The sequence below is a fragment of the Balaenoptera acutorostrata genome, chromosome 12, assembly GCF_949987535.1.
Source record: "Balaenoptera acutorostrata chromosome 12, mBalAcu1.1, whole genome shotgun sequence".
Lineage (NCBI taxonomy): Eukaryota > Metazoa > Chordata > Mammalia > Artiodactyla > Balaenopteridae > Balaenoptera > Balaenoptera acutorostrata.
The window spans coordinates 69,006,845-69,024,465 of record NC_080075.1 but is presented as its reverse complement, the minus strand read 5'-3'; the positions used below and the strand labels follow the sequence as shown (position 1 = coordinate 69,024,465).

General features: G+C 46.0%; 1 protein-coding gene across 3 annotated transcripts in view; it reads right to left on the bottom strand.

Annotated features, from left to right (window-relative positions):
* Nucleotides 1-9,362: 9,362 nt before the first annotated feature.
* XDH (xanthine dehydrogenase) overlaps nt 9,363-17,621 on the bottom strand; it is a 62,381-nt gene continuing 54,122 nt past the window's right edge. For all 3 annotated transcript variants that reach the window (XM_007191377.2, XM_007191378.2, XM_028168815.2), the window contains 5 exons: nt 16,394-16,508; nt 15,670-15,735; nt 14,023-14,211; nt 12,535-12,711; nt 9,363-10,913 (listed from right to left, as the gene is read on the bottom strand). In XM_007191377.2, the coding sequence (XP_007191439.2) occupies nt 10,863-10,913; nt 12,535-12,711; nt 14,023-14,211; nt 15,670-15,735; nt 16,394-16,508 (598 nt within the window). In that variant the 3' untranslated portion in view covers nt 9,363-10,862. The remainder of the gene's footprint in view (nt 10,914-12,534; nt 12,712-14,022; nt 14,212-15,669; nt 15,736-16,393; nt 16,509-17,621) is intronic.

The window sequence follows — 17,621 nt, the reverse complement described above, 5'->3', positions numbered from 1 at the left end:
CCGTCACCATCCCCTCCTCCCTGGTTTCTTTTCTCCTACTTTCACCCTCTATGATTCTTTTGCCATAGCACAGAGTGAGCTTCTTAAAAAGTAAAATTGCCCAAGATACTCCTCTTCTGAAAATCCTTCAACAACTTCCCCATCGCAGTAAAATCGAAAACCCCCCTGAGGCCTGGACACCTTGCTCCATCTCCCCCCTTGCAGCCCAACACTAGGCTCCTGGAAGCCACCAAATCCTTTTCCACCTCAGGTCCTTTGCACAAACTTTCCCTTTGTTCTAGAGCTGGGCTGTCCAATACAATGGCCACTAGCCACACGTGGCTTTTTTATATATACACTTAAATTAATTGAAATTAAATAAAATTTAAAATTCAGTTCCTCAGTCACATGAAACACATTTCAAGGGCTCAAGAGTCACATGTGGCTCATTGGTACCATACTGGACAGCACAGATATGGGATATTCCCATCATCACAGAAGTTCTGGGATAGTCTTCCCTACACTCAAGCTTGGCTAACTCCAACCTATCCTTCAAGTCTCAGCCTAAATGTCACATTCCCACAGAGGCCTTTTCTGATCCTCCAGCCTAAAATAAGAGTCCCTGCTTTCTTTCGTATAGAGCCTGCAATTTTCTTTTTTAGTTCTTACAACTGTTTGCAAAGTTATAGTTAACCTGTGTGGTTGTCTAATGTATGCGTCTATTAAAATCTAGGATAATGTCTGTTTTGTTTACCAGTCAATCCCTGGACCCTATCTCAGTGCCTGAGACTTAGTAGCAGCTCATTCATGTTGGGTGGATAAATGAAATAATGAATAAATGTATAGATGGATAGAGTGGTGGCACGTAATTTACTCATCTTTCAAAGCGCTAGGTAAAGAGCCAGAGCTCAGGAACCATATGGCCCTGGAATGAAATCCTGACTGCCATCCTTTTTTTAGCCCGTTGGTTAACCTTTCCGAGCCACCCTCTCTGCACATGTAGGAGGGAATCCTATTGCCAGCTCGGAGCATTGTGGTGAGCAGTGAGTGAGATAGATAGGTAAAGCCCTTGGTCCACAGTCAGTGCTGTGTGGATGTACATTCCTTTTCCTTTATCACTTCCCCTATGTCCTTGCAGCCCTCTCTGTGGTCTTCTCCCTCTCACATTGCATCTCCAGGCTTGGCTTCTGAGTCTCTCATTCCTTGGTCCCATTCCCTCTAAGAGGACTTTAGTTTTCTCTCAGCTGCCACAACTCAAGGATCAAACCAGAAGATTTCTCCAACATAGAGAGCCCACCTTGCTTGGGCCCTTCCTCACTGCCCTCCCTGTCTCTGGCTGTATAAACCAGCCTGAACATTCCCAATAACTAGACTTTAAGACATGTAGCTTGCTGTTAAAATATGAGTAATCTTAAAGCTAAAGCAGACGTGTGTGTATATATATAAATAATCCCTCCAAAATTTGCTTTAGAACGATAGCTTTTTGTAATCAGGTTGGTTTTCCATGTGGCAGTATAAAGGGCAGGGTCAGCCGGCTGTGGGCAGTCATTTAACCCGCCCTGCTCTGCACACAGCTACCGTCACTCCTTTTTACTGCCTTCGCACCCTGAGCGCCCACCGTCTGCGGCAGCGCTCAACCGCTGCTCCAACACCCCCTCCTCACGCCGCAGTTCCAGGGTCCCAACTGGAGCCCTGGGTGCAACTGGATCAAGTTAACTGCAAAACAAGACACACATGGGAACAGCCAAGAGGCCCCGCTGAGGACACGGGCAAGAAGGCATTCACCCCAGCAGCTGCCACTGCACCCAGGCTCCCCTCTGCATTCCTGCTGGGAGTCTGAGCACATCCTGTCCGCTGTGTCCATAAAAACAACCTTTGTTATGCTCATCTCAGCATTGTTTATGACGGTGAAACCACTTGGGAACGAGCCAAATGTCAACATTGGGGGATTCATTAAATAAACCACGGTGCCATCCATACAATAGGAAACTATGTATCCATTAAAAATAACATGGAGGAAGAATATTAATAGACATGTCAGCTGGGAGCCTGTCTTTGCTCCTTAGGGGGACACCCGGCTGTTCTCACTGCTCCTTGCAGCAGGTCTCCTGTCTCCAAAGTTCATTCTTTCCATTTCCTCTGCCTCAAGAGCCCTCTGGCCAGGCTCCGCCTATGTAAATTCTACCCATCAAAGGTAGGCAGGATAATGGCTCTCCAAAGAAGTCCATGCCTTAATCCCTGGATCCTGTAAATACCTTACCTTGCAAGGCAAAAGGAACCTTGCAGATGTAAATTAGGTTACAGACCTGAAAATAGGTTGATTATCCAGGTGGGGCCCAATCTAATCAATTTCCCCAGCTGGGGTCAGAAGAGACAAGAAGAAGAAATCACAGATATTCAAAGCATGAGAGGTTTCGCCCTCACTGCTGGGGGCAGGGGTGGGGCACATGGAAAGCATGAGGAGGAATGTGAATGTCCCCCTAGGAGCAAAGACAGGCCCCAGCTGACAGCCAGTAAGGAATCAGGACCTCAGTCCTACCACCACAAGGAAGTGAATCCGGCCCACAACTTGAATGAGCTTGGAAGCAGATTCATCTGCAGAGCCTCCAGAAAGGAATGCAGCCCTGCCAACACCTTGATATTGACCTTGTGAAACTCTAAGCAAAGGACCCAGCAGAGCCACATGGTACCCACGTATCTGACCTACAGAACTGTGGGATAATTACTCTCTTGGCAACTTTCAAATATGTAGTACAGTATTATTAACTATAGTCACCATGCTGTACATTACAAGGTGTAGTTTTAACGCGCTAAATTTGTGGTAATTTGTTACGGCAGCAATAGAAAATTAACACACCATCCTTCAGCACCATCAGTCAGTACAAATGCCACTTCCATGAAGCCTTCTCCAGTTTATCCATCTATCGGTGTGTCCCCTCTGAAGTCTCAAAGCATTCTGCCCCTGAGCCTCTTCAGCCATTGCCATGGTCCCGCTTGGTTATATATTTAGGGTTATTTATGTACATGTCATATTTATCCTACTAGATGATGTGCTACTCGGGGCAGCATCTGAGGCTTATTCATCTTTATTTTCCTTCCAGGGCACAGCCCCTCATGTGTAGTCAGTGCTAAATTTTTCTTGGAAGTATGTTTCACAGCCTGTACGGATGGTTATTTTAATAAGATGAATTGCTGTGGCAATTAGGAATTGAAAGATGGACCCTAGAAATATTTGCAAATATAGAAAGGAATAGCTGATTGATGATGGATACTGACAGCATAAGGAAAACTAGAATGGGCAACAGAAGGATATATGAATATGGAGATGCTTGGAATCATGCTCCGGCAGTTGGCTCTGAGATGTAAATTCATATGCAAAATAAATAGGATTGAAAGTTATCTAAAGTGTTTTAGAATATAACCTCTTAAAAGATTCAACTTCTTGGCAACATGAAGTTTTAATTAAATGAATGTTCTTCTTCTGCTTCAAAGGGATAGAAACGTAGAAGAAAATGTAACATAACACCCAGCTGAGCTCAAAAAAAAAAAAAAAGAAAGGGAGACCCCCACGTTCCAAAAAGAAGAGGGAGCTTGAAGTCAGAAGGTCAAGAGTAAGAGCTCCAAAGAGACCTCACAGCCCCGTTGGTGCAACTACCAGATGATGGAGCCTCTGTTACACTTGGTCCCTGAGGGACTGAGCAGAGTAGATCTCCACCAATATCCTTTGACGCTGACATAGGAATGAAGAAGCAGAGAGAATCCCAAGCATAATAAATAAAGAGTTAACACATACCTAGATAATGGAATATCTTAAAATACCTTAACAGAAGAAAAGCAGCCAGTGAGAGATATATTACCTGCAAAAGAATGACAATTTGACTGACATCAGAAAAATATATGGCAAGGACTGAGAGAAAATAGCTGCTTCCTAGAATTCAATACCCAACTAAATCATGATTTGAGGATGAGGGCAAAATAAAGACATTTTTACAAAAAAGACTGAGTTTACCATTCACAAACTCTGACTGAAAAACTACTAAAAGATGTGTTTCTTAATGAAGGAAATTGAACCCAGAAGAAAGAGTGGGATATAAAAGCAATGATGAGAAAACAAAGGTAAACATATGAATACAACTAAACTTTTCAAGGATAACACAACAGTGACTAAAGAAAGTGTTAGAACAAGGTGAAACCACTCAGTTACAGAGATGGAGGAAGAGAGGGGATGATCAGAGTTCATGCATTTTAAGGTTCTTAACCTGTTTCGTGGCAGCATATATATTTAATTAAACATAGGCTTTTCTAAATACAGTGTGCATGTTAAAAATTTAAAGATTATCTCTAAAAGAGTAGAAATAGATTGTAGAACCAAAAAACTAGTAGAGAGAGCAGGGCGGCAAGGAAAGAAATAGCTTGATTAAGCCAGTGGAAGACAATGGGAAAAAGAGAGTAAACACGGTCATTAGAGAAACACCAAATGAAATGACAGAAATCAATCAAAATACATTATTAATCACAATTCCTGTAAATACCCTATTTTGCCAGTTAGAAAGATTCTCAGATTGCATTTAAACACACACACACACCCTCATCTTATATACTATTTATAAGAGACTCAACTAAAACATAACGTGAACAGTCAGAAATAAAGGAACAAAGTAGACATACCCAGAAATGCGAAGTTGGAGTATGGGCCGTGGAGGAAAATTCTCACCCATTGCAGAAGGAGGTATGTTCGAGGATGTTTCCCACAGTGTTGTTTGTAACAATGAAAGACTGGAAACAGCATGAACATCCGCTAGTATGAGGATGAAAAAATAAAATTTGGCATATACATACAATAAAACACTACATAACAGATAAATGGCTGAACTAGATCAAATGAATACATATTAAAAACGTAAGGTTGAGTGGAAAAGCAAGTTGCAGAAGGATTTCACCATATGATATCATGGATGTGGGTTTTTTTTCAAAGGAAACTTTATTGAAGAGCAATATACATACATAAAAATGTACACATCATAATGAACCATTCAATGAATTTTCACCAAGCGGCACACCCTTGTAACCAACACTCAGGTTAAGAAATAGAATGTTACCAAGCATCCCAGAAGACGTCTCCTCCACCTTGCTCTACTCTAGTTGCTACCCCTGCCCAAAGGTAACTACTCTCGTAACCTCTAATCCTATAGATTGGTTTTGCCTATTTTTGAAATTTATATACATGGGATCATACACATACAAAGTGTGTACTTGTTTCTTGTCTGGCTTCTTTAATTCCATATTATGTTTGGGAGACGCATCCTTGTTGAAGCATGTAGCTATAGTTTATTCATTCTCTTTGCTATGCTAGGATTCCATTGTAGGAATGTGCCACGATAATTTATGCCTTTCATTGGTGATCTACATTCGAGATGTTTTTAGTTTGGAGGTGTTACAAGCAGTGCTCTTATGATCAGTCTTGGACTTTTTTTTTGGTGCATATGTGCATGCATTTCTCTTAGGTATAAGCTCAGCAGTTCCTGGTTCGGGGGTATGCAGACTTTCAGCTTTAAGTAGAGACTCTCAGTAGTTCTCCCCAAGGGTTTTACCAATTTACTCTCCTAGCTGTGTGTGAGAGTTCCACTTACTCTGCATCTTATTCACACTTGAGTTTTTAGTCTTTTTAATTTTAGTCATTCTGGTGGTTGATGGGTATGACTTTTGAAACACATTCATGCACAACTACTGTACGTTGCCTGTGAATGAATATACATGTAACATAAAAACATGAAGGGGGAGGATATACACCAACCTTAGAATATTGACTACCTTAAGGCAGAGAGGCAAGTCTGAGGGCGGGGGTGGAATGAAATGGAAGGCTTCAACTGTACTTATTCATTTTTAAGCATGAGAAACAAATATGGGCAAACAAACATTTTTAGAACTGGGTGGGAAGTATATACGTGTCTTTTATTTTTCTCCATATTACTTATATTTGATATACATTGTAATTGAATTTATTCAAGAAAAAAGTTCTTAAAGGAAAAACAGACCCTCCACAGGGAAACAAACATTCACAGTGTATCTGGTTATAAACACAATACTCAAAACATGAGTAATAGACAAGATGTTCCACTTCTGTGTATAATTGTTTCAGTACATAGAAATGCTTTAAGAAACTATAGTACAAAACAATTATGTGGGTCTGATAAAGGACTAGAAGCAAGTACCAAAGTTGAGTATCTCCATTTATAATCTTTTTGCAGGAAGGGCAATTCCCCATGCTGCGGTGGATACCTCATGCGTGTCCATTTAGAAATAAAAATTTCTTGCAGGGTTGGTATGATTATTCAAGCCGATTTTACAGATGAGAAGACTGAGGTTCAGAGGAACTAAGTGACTTGCCCCAGAGAGAGGAAGAAGAGGAGAAGCAGAGGGGCTTGGCCCGCCCACACTCAGTTCCTAAATAGCCAAGCACTGCCTGAGGCATGCTGGTGCCCCTGCCCAGGGCAGGTGTTCACTCCAGCCTTGGGCGGAAGCAAGGAAAGGCAGCCTCCCTCCAGTACATCACATGGACAGGAGGACCTCAGGAAATACACATCTCATGGGAGGAAGAACACAGGGCACACGCATGGGTCAGTTCAACACTGTTGATGGGTGAGGACAATTGGCTGCACAGAGGAAGGGCCCTGGTCTCCAGCCCAGCTAGGATGTGATGGGGATGGGCAGGCAGGAGGAGAAGGCAGCAAGCCACACGCTGCCCAGACTCTCAGAAACGCGCTCTGTGCTTCTAGGGCTGGTGTTCTGAGTGCATCAGAACAGTGGGAGCAGCCTGGGCACTGCTGTTCTTAAGCCCCCTCCCCCAACATTCAGGGCTCAATCTCAGGAAAGATTTCTGAGTGAGAAATCTCAGGTCTCAGGCTCGGGCCATCACAAAGGCACAGTAGAGCACTCGGAAAGGTGCTCCAGTGGGCCACCCTGGAGCAAGCTGACCGGAGGCTAGTTTGATCCCTAGGCACAAAATGGTCTCTCCCTCTGTTGGGATTACATCGCCCCCTCCAGGCAGTCCTCCTGGGTGGCTTCCTCCAGTGTGGCCACACTGGTATCCTTGCCCTGACACTGGAGGATGGGTAACTCCCTCTCACCCACTTCCTCTTGCTGCTCTGCTGCCTCAGGCTGATCCAACCACAGCCACTCAAGAAGCTCTCAGGATGTAGGTCTCTGAGTGGACCCCTGAAGCTCCCCCTCCCCTGACCTGGTGGGGGAAAACGCTGCCCCATACACAGTCTCTCTCTCTCTCCCTCCATCCCTTCCTCCCTCCCTCCTTTCTCTTTAACAGGGAGGATATACATCTTGCTGTCTTCAAAGATATACTCTCTCTCCAATATCTCAAACTCTATATTTCATTTCTTTATTCCCTGAGGTAGGTGATGAGCTAAAGGCAGCAAAGTCCGTTTCCAGCCAAGCCCCTATGCAAGTCTCGCATAGATGACCTAGCCCATCACTTGGAACAAGGGAATGTTTTGCACTTACTATTTTGTTCCCACCTGTGGAGCTTCAGAAGGATTCCAATTGCAGCATCCTGTCCTAGATCACAGGCGACAGTAGGGCACAGTGCTTGTCTTGGGCTCCAAGCTGTCCATATCTTCTTCCCACCCCACCTGACTAGAATTCTATCATTTTCCCCGCAATTTGACCCAAAGGTTGCCTAAGAGAAGGCTCGCTTGACTAGTGGATGTATGATTTAGTTTAAAGCATCTGGACCAGGAGTCAGGCAGCCTTGTCATAAGCCTGTCTCTCCCACTAAAAGGCTGTGGGACAGTAGACAAGTCAGTTACCCTCTCTGGGCTTACGATTCTTGGCTCTTAAACAAATAGCTTGAGTTTGATGGTTCCCAAGTTCTTTCCAGTTCTAGGATGCTGAGTCGGTCTAGAAGATTGGACAAGGTCAGGGCTAGGCCAGTTCAAGGACAGAGATGATGCCAAAAACCCTTCGGGCAGTTCCTGACATTTCCATTCCCATCGGTGGGCTGCTTTGTTTCAGGTGATGAGATTGTCACAGGATCTGTCTCCTGCCTTGGGGACATGTACTCCCCCAGTCCAGGATAGAGACAAAACAAAAGGACAGGTCCCTGGGTCTGGGGGGCCCCAGGGTGACGTCAAGCCTCAGCAGGTCAAGGAAGCCGCATGTTCCGAACAGCCTTGTCCCAGGATCTAAAATAGGCAGCAAAAGGAATGGTTTCCAGGCTCCCCCTCCGCTAAAGATAAAAATACCATGGGCCCGGGGATGTTCCCAGTCGTAAATCAATCCGCTGGGACTATTTCTGTCCTTATCCCTTGCCCACGGTTCCTCCTACGACCTCCATCCATCCTGCCCTCCCCGTCCGGGCTGCCTAGCCACCTTCTAGCTGCAGTATGTTGAAGTTCATCAGCTGCCCTCGGACCACAGTCCACGGCTTAGTCACGCCCCTGTGAGAATCCTAACCTGCACACAGGCGAACAGATAGGCGATCGGGGCCTCCTCCAACCTCTGGGAGCCTGCGTAGCACGGGTCCACTCTGACAGGCAGATGGACTCCCGGTATATGCCAGGTTTCCCTGCCTTCATGGCTCAGTCGCAGCCTGTTTTCCAGGAGTAAATGCCCGTGAGTAACCCTTCTGCACGGCTGTGGGCAGGGTTTCTTCTTCATGTCATTACAGAGATTAAAGTACTACCTCTTAAGGCCACTGGGATGATTAAATGAGACCCCGTATGTAAAACACGAAAATTGGCACCTGGCAAGTTGTAGATGCTGAGAAAGTAAGACCTGCCTTCACCTGCCAGCCATTCACCAGGAGTTCAGGCTCCCACAGCTGACCCATGTCTTCTGAGAGCTCCTTTGAGGAGATTTTTGTCAGTCTGAAACCCTAAATCAGCTTCAAATCCGGCTCTTGAAGAGACCTTTGAAGACACCCGGTCTATCCTGAGGCACTAAATCAGCTCCCCGGTAACTAACCTGCAGCAGACGCGAAGCTGCCGGGCCAGCTGGAGACTATGGTCTCATGTCCAGTCTTCCACTGCCCTCTGCAGGTTGCAGTGAGATACTGCAGTCAATGCTGGCATCGCCTGTGCGACACCAACCCTCACTGTACAGAGTTGAAGCAGTTTACAGATAAGACAACAAGGCAAGGCCAGGTGTCTGAGGAAGGCAACACCTCGGAATAGCACGGTGATTTACAGCTCACAAAGCACTTTCCTGTTTGATTTTCACGACCACCCTGCCTTGCCTCTGTTCCTAAGCTCAGAAGGGAATTCAGTCATTGCTCAGCCCTGATAGACTAATAACAGCTGACAGACACATCTCAGTTTCAGGCCATGTCCTAGAACATTCCAGAAGATCAATGAAACGGACCTGTGTGGATCTCAGTGCAAATACCGGTTTTATTTCTAAAGCTCTTCAGTTTTCATCATGCTGTAAAACAGTCTAGAATATTCTGAAGAAAGGAATTTTGTAAGAAAGTGTGTGTGTGTGTACATGTGAATGGTGTGTGTATTCTCTAGCAATGAAGGTTGGCTAATATATGGCAGATGTCAGCATTTGGTGTGATTATGATGATTAATAAGCATTTCTCACATGCCAACCAGCTGACAGTTTCATTTCTTAGTGACATCAAGCACGGGGCTCAGCTGCGTGGTTTACACTGTCCTCCTTCTGTGGCCAGAATCGTGGATCCCATCCAGCAGAATGTTGGATATTTTATACAGTAAAGGCACATGACAAGGTCACACTGTCCACCTAGCACCAGGTAGTGATGAAATCACCCGTCGGAACAAGTAGAGGGGATCCTTGCCTTTCTCCTATTCTCTTTTCCAACCTCAGACACTTGGGGGGATTTAAGTCAAGTTCATGAAGCCCAGATAGCACATCACAGTAAGGGAAACAAGCCTCTGAGCACTGCAGTTCCCTTATGTAACTGGAGTTTTTAGGTCATATATTTATAGACGTTTAGATCCAGAGAAGACCTTAAGAGATTATTCCAGTCCAATCCTTTCATTTTGCAGTAAAATGAAGCACAGAAAAGGGAAGTGACAGTCTAAGGTCACAAAGATAGTTAGAGACATGGCTGGGAAGAGAACCCAGGCTCCTTGACTGTTTTTTCTCTGGCCTATCTTGATTCGAGTAGCCTCGTTTGTAGATGGGAACTACTGGCTTCAGTTGAAGATTTTTAAACCTGATCTTTTTTTAATGCACAAAGGAGAAGAGGAAGAAGCTAATGCATTGTAGGTACTCAATAACTGGGTTTGTTGGCTTTTGGTGTTATAGAATAATCTTACTTTATGCAGCTTAAGAAGATTAAATCCAATTAACCTTGAATTTGTTTCATTCTTTATTCTCTCCAATGAAGTGCTTAGAGGTTTGAATCTCACCCCACTGTCCCACTGCAAATCTGAGTGTGGATATGAGGTTATAATATGACGCTCATTGGTTTGAAGGAAAAGCTTTCTGAGGAAGGCACACAGATTTAGAGTTACTTTGGTTTACGCTTCTGGAGGTTTGTGGAAATCCTCTTTGAAGGACAGACGCTGTCAACACGAGGTTATACAGGCTGTCCAGTGAGTTGGGACATAGCACAAACACTTCCTAAACCTATTTCAAATACATGATTACAACAGACATGAAATGATGCTAATTGCCTATTGGCCACTTGGGCCTAACATTTCTGAATTTGCTTATCATTGTGTTTATAAATCATATTTTTGATCAAAATCTTCCAATGCATTCAGTGTTCTTCCAAACACCATCCTGATGAATCACACCGTTGTCATCCTGCAACTTTTATAAATTCATGTTCTGCAGGGCAAGTTCCATCTTCCACGGAATCCCCAGTGTAGGATAAGAAGACTCCAATGGGGCTTTTTTCTTCAGACCTTCAGAGACCAGGGTTTACAATTTTCTGGTACATCAGTGACACACTAGGAAGGAACAATAGAGAACTTATTGCAGGGTCTTCACAGAGCTCGGGACACCAGTGCCAACCACCATTCCAAGACCAGACACCACTCTGCAGTCCCAGCTGGTGGGAGTGCCCCCAGGGCAGGACCCCTTAATTTCCTAGTCATTCGTTTATTTTTATTAAGCACGGTCCATGTGGTAAGCACTGTGGCAGGCTGTGGAGATCCAGGGATGACCAAATACAGAAGTGGTCCTTTGTCATGTGACACAGTCCTTCAAAAGCACAGTTGGCTCCTGGATCAGCTGCTCATGCAAATCCATTGCAGGGATTTTAAATCACTGGTGTGTTGTAGCATCACAAAGGAAGGGGCTTAGGTTAGAATCTTTGCTTTAGGTCTAGGGCCTCAGAGGGAGGGGCTCATCAAATCATTGAGTTCTGCATCAGACTGTTTACAAGGAGCTAACTTTGCAATCTGTGTGCGCTTATTGGGGGCCATGCAGCACCTCTGCCCTGTGAGAATGGGGTTTGGGTAACGGTCAGCACTGGGGCCACGGTGGGAAGGTTCTGGGCTATGGGAAGGTTGCTGCCCAGGTGTGGGCATCTCACTGCCTGGGAGCCCCGCACATGGGCTGTGTGGTCCTCACGCTGAAGCTAAATCTACTGGAAAACCTAAAGGGCAGCCTGACTGGGGACCCATCTGCCTTCCTCACCCTCAGTACTGACGGCAGATTTGCCTGCCCCCAGGGCTTCTCCTGTACCCTTCCCATCCCTGGAACACTGGGTTCATGAGCACCCACTTCATCTTGAAACCCAAAAGGCCTATCGAATTTCCTATCAAATACCCAAGAGGAAATCCAACTTGGGTATCAGGAAGAATCCAGTTCTGCTAACTCAACAGAGGCTGCAAAGGCAGTTGGAGAGTCCTGTGTATGCAGGGCCCACTTCAGCCCAACTCAGAGAATGCGCTGCTTCTGAGGCTCCAACAGTGGATGAAACTGTCCCGGCACAGTCTCCTTTTGCCAGGCATTGTCTCCACAAGCATCACATAGGGGCTTCCCCAAAATGATTCCAGTGACCATGGAGTTCACTGCTACACACGCCTCCAAGGTAGTAACCGATCACCACGTAGTGCAATCATCTGGTTTCCTAAAAGGCTGCAAATTCTTCAAGGGCACTTATGTGTCCCCAGTATCAGCATGGCACAGGGTAATTACAGAACAAATGTGGTCCATCTCATTCATTAATTAATTCTTCTTTTTCTCTCCATCTCCTTAGTACCTCACACAGTGTGTTTAACAAAGAAGGGTCTCAAAAGTGCCAGGGATGGGCACAAAAGATTAGGTTCTTCTGGAGTTTTATCCATCACCCTCAACTTTATGGAAAATAATGAAATCTGTGGGTGATAAATGTGCATCAAACAGCCCTCCTTCCTCTCAGGAGGCCTAGCTGCAAGCTGCAGCTTTAAGGGGTTTCTTGTTATTTTCCTGCAGGTTGGAGGAGGTACCTCAACTGCATAGCAGAGGGCGGGCGTGGACCCAAGGCTTCCCAGTTGAGAGAGAGCCTACCGTCTCACCCCTCTCTCTGCAAGAGAACCTTCCCCAGTCTATGCCCCACCTCCCCAGACTGAGGGGGCATCATACCAGGGTGGTGAACTTGTCCACGCAGGCATTACGGATCTTCTCCGGGGTGGCGGGGCTGTCTAGCCGGAAAAGCTCCTTCGTATTATTATCTGTGTGCTGAGCCCGAGCTGCGCGGATGGCATCCTTGATGGCAAAGAAGATGGAGGCGCCCAGAAAGAGGGGCGGCTCCCCAACAGCCTGAGTGGGCAGAGCAGAGTATAGGCGGGGAGTCAGGGGAGGGCCCAGCTTCCACATCTGCAGGGCTGGGGATGCCGGGTAGCCCAGCCGGCAATAGTGGCTGCATCGAGCAAGACAGGAGGGACGGTCAAAATTAATCAGAGGCTGAGAACAATCAGTCTAGTAAATGACTCAACCTTGTGGGTCTATTTCTTCTAACTCTTACTATGTGATTTTCTCTGATGACACCATGCAAATACAATGGACCGTTGAAAGATATATTAAGTAACTATATTTTACAGACAAAAAAAAATCTGACCCTTTCCTCACAGCAATAAGCCTAGGGGAATAATCCACCTGCAGCTCTGTCACCAACATTTACAGGCATCATAATTATTCTTACAATTTGCTGAAATAGAGGCATCATGACAAATAGGAATTAAACTATTTTCTAGCAGAGGTTGTTTTATCCCCCCAAAGCATAGATCACAGACTGCCTATATCAGAATCACTAAAGACACTTGCTAAAAATGCAGGTTCCAGGGCTGTACCCCAGACCTACCTAATCAAAATTTCTAAGGGTGAGCCCAGTGGAGCTGCATTTTTATCATGAGCTCCACCGCCCAGTGATCTGATGTGCAGTAAAGTGTAAGAGCCAATGGCAAGGATCACAAAGTATCCCAGGCCCTCCCACAGTAAAGTAAACCGTGAGATGAGCAAAGGGCTGTGTCTCATTGGTTACAAGTAATTATCTGTCTTCCTTCCTAGACCAACGACTATATCAATCAGCTTGATTGATTTTCAACAATTTTTTCATACGTATTCAGGGCATGGAGGAAATAGAGGATGGTTATAACCATCCAGGAGTGCTGATCAAGACTTAAGGTGTAGTGGTGGACCCTGAAGGAGGTGAAAGTGTGTGCACAGAGGCACTGCCCCATGTGCAGTGAATAGGCTGATTCTCATGAGACAACATGGGTGCTGGACCTGTGAGATCATCTCTAAGATCAAGCATCGGGGATGCACACCTGAGACGGGGGTGTAGGTCAGGGTTCGACCTACAGGACTGAACTAAGGAATCCCTCTGAGCGTACCCGCAAGAGCTGGCTTGGACCACACAGAGCTGGTGTCATCCTCGACCCAGTTCCCCATGTTCCCAGGCAGGACTGCCCACCCCTCCATCTCCCTCACCAAGGCTCGTGTCAGGCTCTCCTCTCTCTTCCACACGAGCCCCCCGCAGACCCACATGGTGGGTGGCCGGAGGCCCTCATCACCACCCGTGGTTTCCCACAGTGTAGACGGGAAGGTAGCACAGACCCAGGGCAACAGTACCTTGGATGCATAGATGGCCTTCCTGTTGGGACAGTCGCGGAGCAGGGACACTCTGAACTCCGTGGGGATGCTGCCGAACGCAGGGATCTTGTAGGTGCTGGGGCCGCGGGTGTGCAGGCTGCCCTCAGGGGAGTAGTGCAGCTCCTCCAGGGTGAAGAGGCCCAGGCCCTGGACAAATGCCCCTTCCACCTGCAGGGCAGGCAGAGACCGGGACTACCCTGCCTTCCCGCCCCCCTCACCCAAAGACAGGTGTTGCTTCCCACAGCGGGCACCAAGCCCCACCTGCAGTGGAGCCTGGAAAGAAGCTGAAAACAGCCCCCCACTGCTTCCCTGGCTCCCGCCCCAGCCCAGGATAACTGATCCGGGCCTTTGCCAGGCATCAGTGTAGGCAGAGCAAAGGCACTGAGGTTGAAATCAGTTTCAGAACTTGGCGGCCATTCCAGGAGGGACATGCAGCTGTAGGCGTAATTTCCCATTAGAACCTGCCGCGCGGCAGATGGAGATGTTCCTTCCACGTTGCCAGGGGAGGAATGGCGACCCCGAGCTGAGAAGCAAGCTCGGGGGCTGATGGCGGCTGAGCGTCCCGCAGGGGCCCACGTCCCTCCTGTGTGCTGAGTGGGACCATGCGCTTTGCGGCAGCCCCACAAGAGAGGAGGACTTTCCTGGATAGTAGAATTGAGGCTTTTTGAACTCCCAGCCCTGCCTGCCCTCCGGGAGAAGAGCGCCTCTGCTGTAGCTTACAGATCTCTTAAAGGGCACTGCCATGCTCTGCTGGCCCACACGTCTGCTCTCCCAGCCTCACTGCTCAGAGTCGTGCTATGCAGCACCATCGTAGCTAAACAAGTGTGTTTGGGGGAGACCGGGGGCTGAGCATCTGTGTCTCCCATGCTGAGCCCTGCGCCTGCCTGTAGGAGGGGCTCCTCACCACAACTGTTCAGTGAGTTAATAAACAGATTTATGACTAAGTTTCTCTATAATCAGTAACTATCCAGTTTCGAGAAACACAATGAACATTTTCTGCCAGATGTTCAATACCTCAGTTCTTGATTCCTCCCTCTGTCTTTTTCTGTTCTGCTGCTCTGCTTAATACTCTATTTTCCCAAAGTGACTTTCTTCCAGCCATCCCTTTATTCCTCTTGCTGGAACCCATGTCTTTTGCTCCCAGGACCCTCCACCGCCCCGCGCTTGGTAGCATTTACTTCCTAGTGTGCAACAGATGTCCTCGGTGGAAGAGGAATGAGGAGGGAGAAGATGCCTCTGACCCGAGACCCCACGGCCTGCACACTGATCCCAAACTCAATCTCCACTCCCCCTCATGCTCCCGCTCAGACTACGCATGTGTGCGCGTGTGTGTGCATGTGTGCGTGCATTTGAGTGTGTGCACACACAGTGTTCCCACCACCCATCATCTTGTTTTCTGATGTATGAGTGCCCTTTCCAGGTTTAACCATGTGGATTTGTCTTCCGCCCTGAGAGGTGGGTGGGCTCTCATCTACCTAAATCCCACTCAGGGAGACTCACTTGGTACCGTGCTCAGACCTGCTTAAAAATGACAGTGGACAACATGCTGTGTCTGGGGACCCTAGGAGGTGGTGGAGCACATCAGTGGCCAAGTCTGTCACCACTCTGACACCCCAGGAGTCTTACCTGTCCAATGTCGATGGCAGGGTTCAGACTGGAGCCAACATCCATGACGATGTCTGTGCGGAGGTTCTAGTGCAGACAGCAAAATAAAAGCAGTTTGAAAAGAAAGGGATGTGTGGAATGATAGATGGGTTTTGGTGACCCTTAGGTTATTAAGTGCCAACCTGAGTAGTACTTTCACAAGCAGCGCACTCCAGGCACACTCAGGCAGGAGTGTGAGTAGGAAGGGCAGGTCCCCAGGTTCCTGAGGCTTTGAACCTGTCTGTGTCTGGGTTGATCATGTAAGGAAGGGGTTCACAAATTACATTCCACAGGCTGAACCCAGCCTATCCCCTGTTTTTCTAGGGCCTGTGAGCTACAAATGGTTTTCACATTTTTAAATGAGTGACAAAAATAAAAAGAATATGTTGTGACACATGAAAACTATACGAAATTCACATTCAGTGTGCATAAATTACATTTTATGGGAACACATCCATGAGCATCTGTTGACACACGTTCATGTCTGTTTTCACACTACAAGACAGAGTGAAATAATTGAGGCAGAGTCTCTGTGGCCCAGAAAACCTAAAATATTTACTCTCTGGTCCTTTATAGGAAGTTTGTCAAGGCATGATTTAACACATTATTTTCCCAACCAGAAAGTTCATTCCTATCAACTCTTTGTACTGCAATTTCAGACGTTTCTCTTTTTCCCTTTAGTACTAAAGTTTTGCAAACTTCTTACCTTATGATCCCCTGTTAAGCAGTCAATTTCCACTTCAGAGCAAGCCACCCCATAGGTGAAGTAGTGGAAAGCATTCCCTGAGTTTGTCTCAAAGCTGTAGCCAAGGTTGGGTGTCCTGGGGGAGAAAAGAGAAAATACTGCACATGTATTAAGAGGAACATGCCTCCCACTCATACAAACACAAATAGCTTGTCCCATAAAATCTTAAGACGCTAAAGGTTTTATTTTTTATTCAGCTGTTCTTCTAAAAAGTCCATGAGTTTTGAACATTTTGAACCTGTTCATGAAACCCAGGCACTCCGGAGCATTTTGTCCCTTGTCTCTGCTCTATTTTGCCAATGGCCTTTATATGAATCATTCTGTAGAGCTGAGCAGTGGAGGGTCCCAGCATGCTGGCCTCTACATGGTAGAAAGAGAGGTGACAGATCTGCCTGAGCTCATGAAGGACATGTAAGCTACACTCCAAATGATCTACTGAATAGGAATTCAAGATCTCAGAACCAAAGGTTCTTTCTGGGCCAGCTTGTGAGCTGTTCATACAAGTTCACCTGCTCACGGGGCTGCTCACCTTTCTCAAGGTGAAAGGTAGTAAGATCAGTACCTCGTGCCAACTTGGGTGCCTCTTAAAGCTGCCAATTTGCCTGGTATTACTCCTCATCTACTGACCCCTTCTAAGTTTCAACAAATGATTTGAGCAAAGGGTTGTTAATAAAAACAGATGCTCTTTTATAAATTTTTTTCTTTTTCAATCCTGAATATCTTATAAGATTCCAATTTTGCATGAGTCAACATATACGAATGTGTGTGTGTGTGTGTGTGTTCTCTGTTTATAACACTCTGTATCTGTGCTATTCTATTCACTACACAGAAATAATGATGTGAGCTGATGTGATCAGAATCTGCATGAAAACAAAACCAATACAGGGCTGAGGGAAAAGGTTTCTCCCAGGAGATCATCACCTTCTTTGACCTCTGACCTCACCATCTTCATCTGGGTGTTCCCTGATATAACCCCAGTTTTATCAACTCTAAAAATGAAATAGGAACTTATGAGAAAATTTGCATTAGTTTGTGTTTGCATAGGTCAAATATTACATAACCCAAGGAGCACTGGCAAAACATTACTTTGCCCTAAAAGTATATATATACATTTATATTACATGTATATTATATATATTCATAAATTCACACAAGACCTTTTAAAGCAAACATTGAACTATTTTCCAAA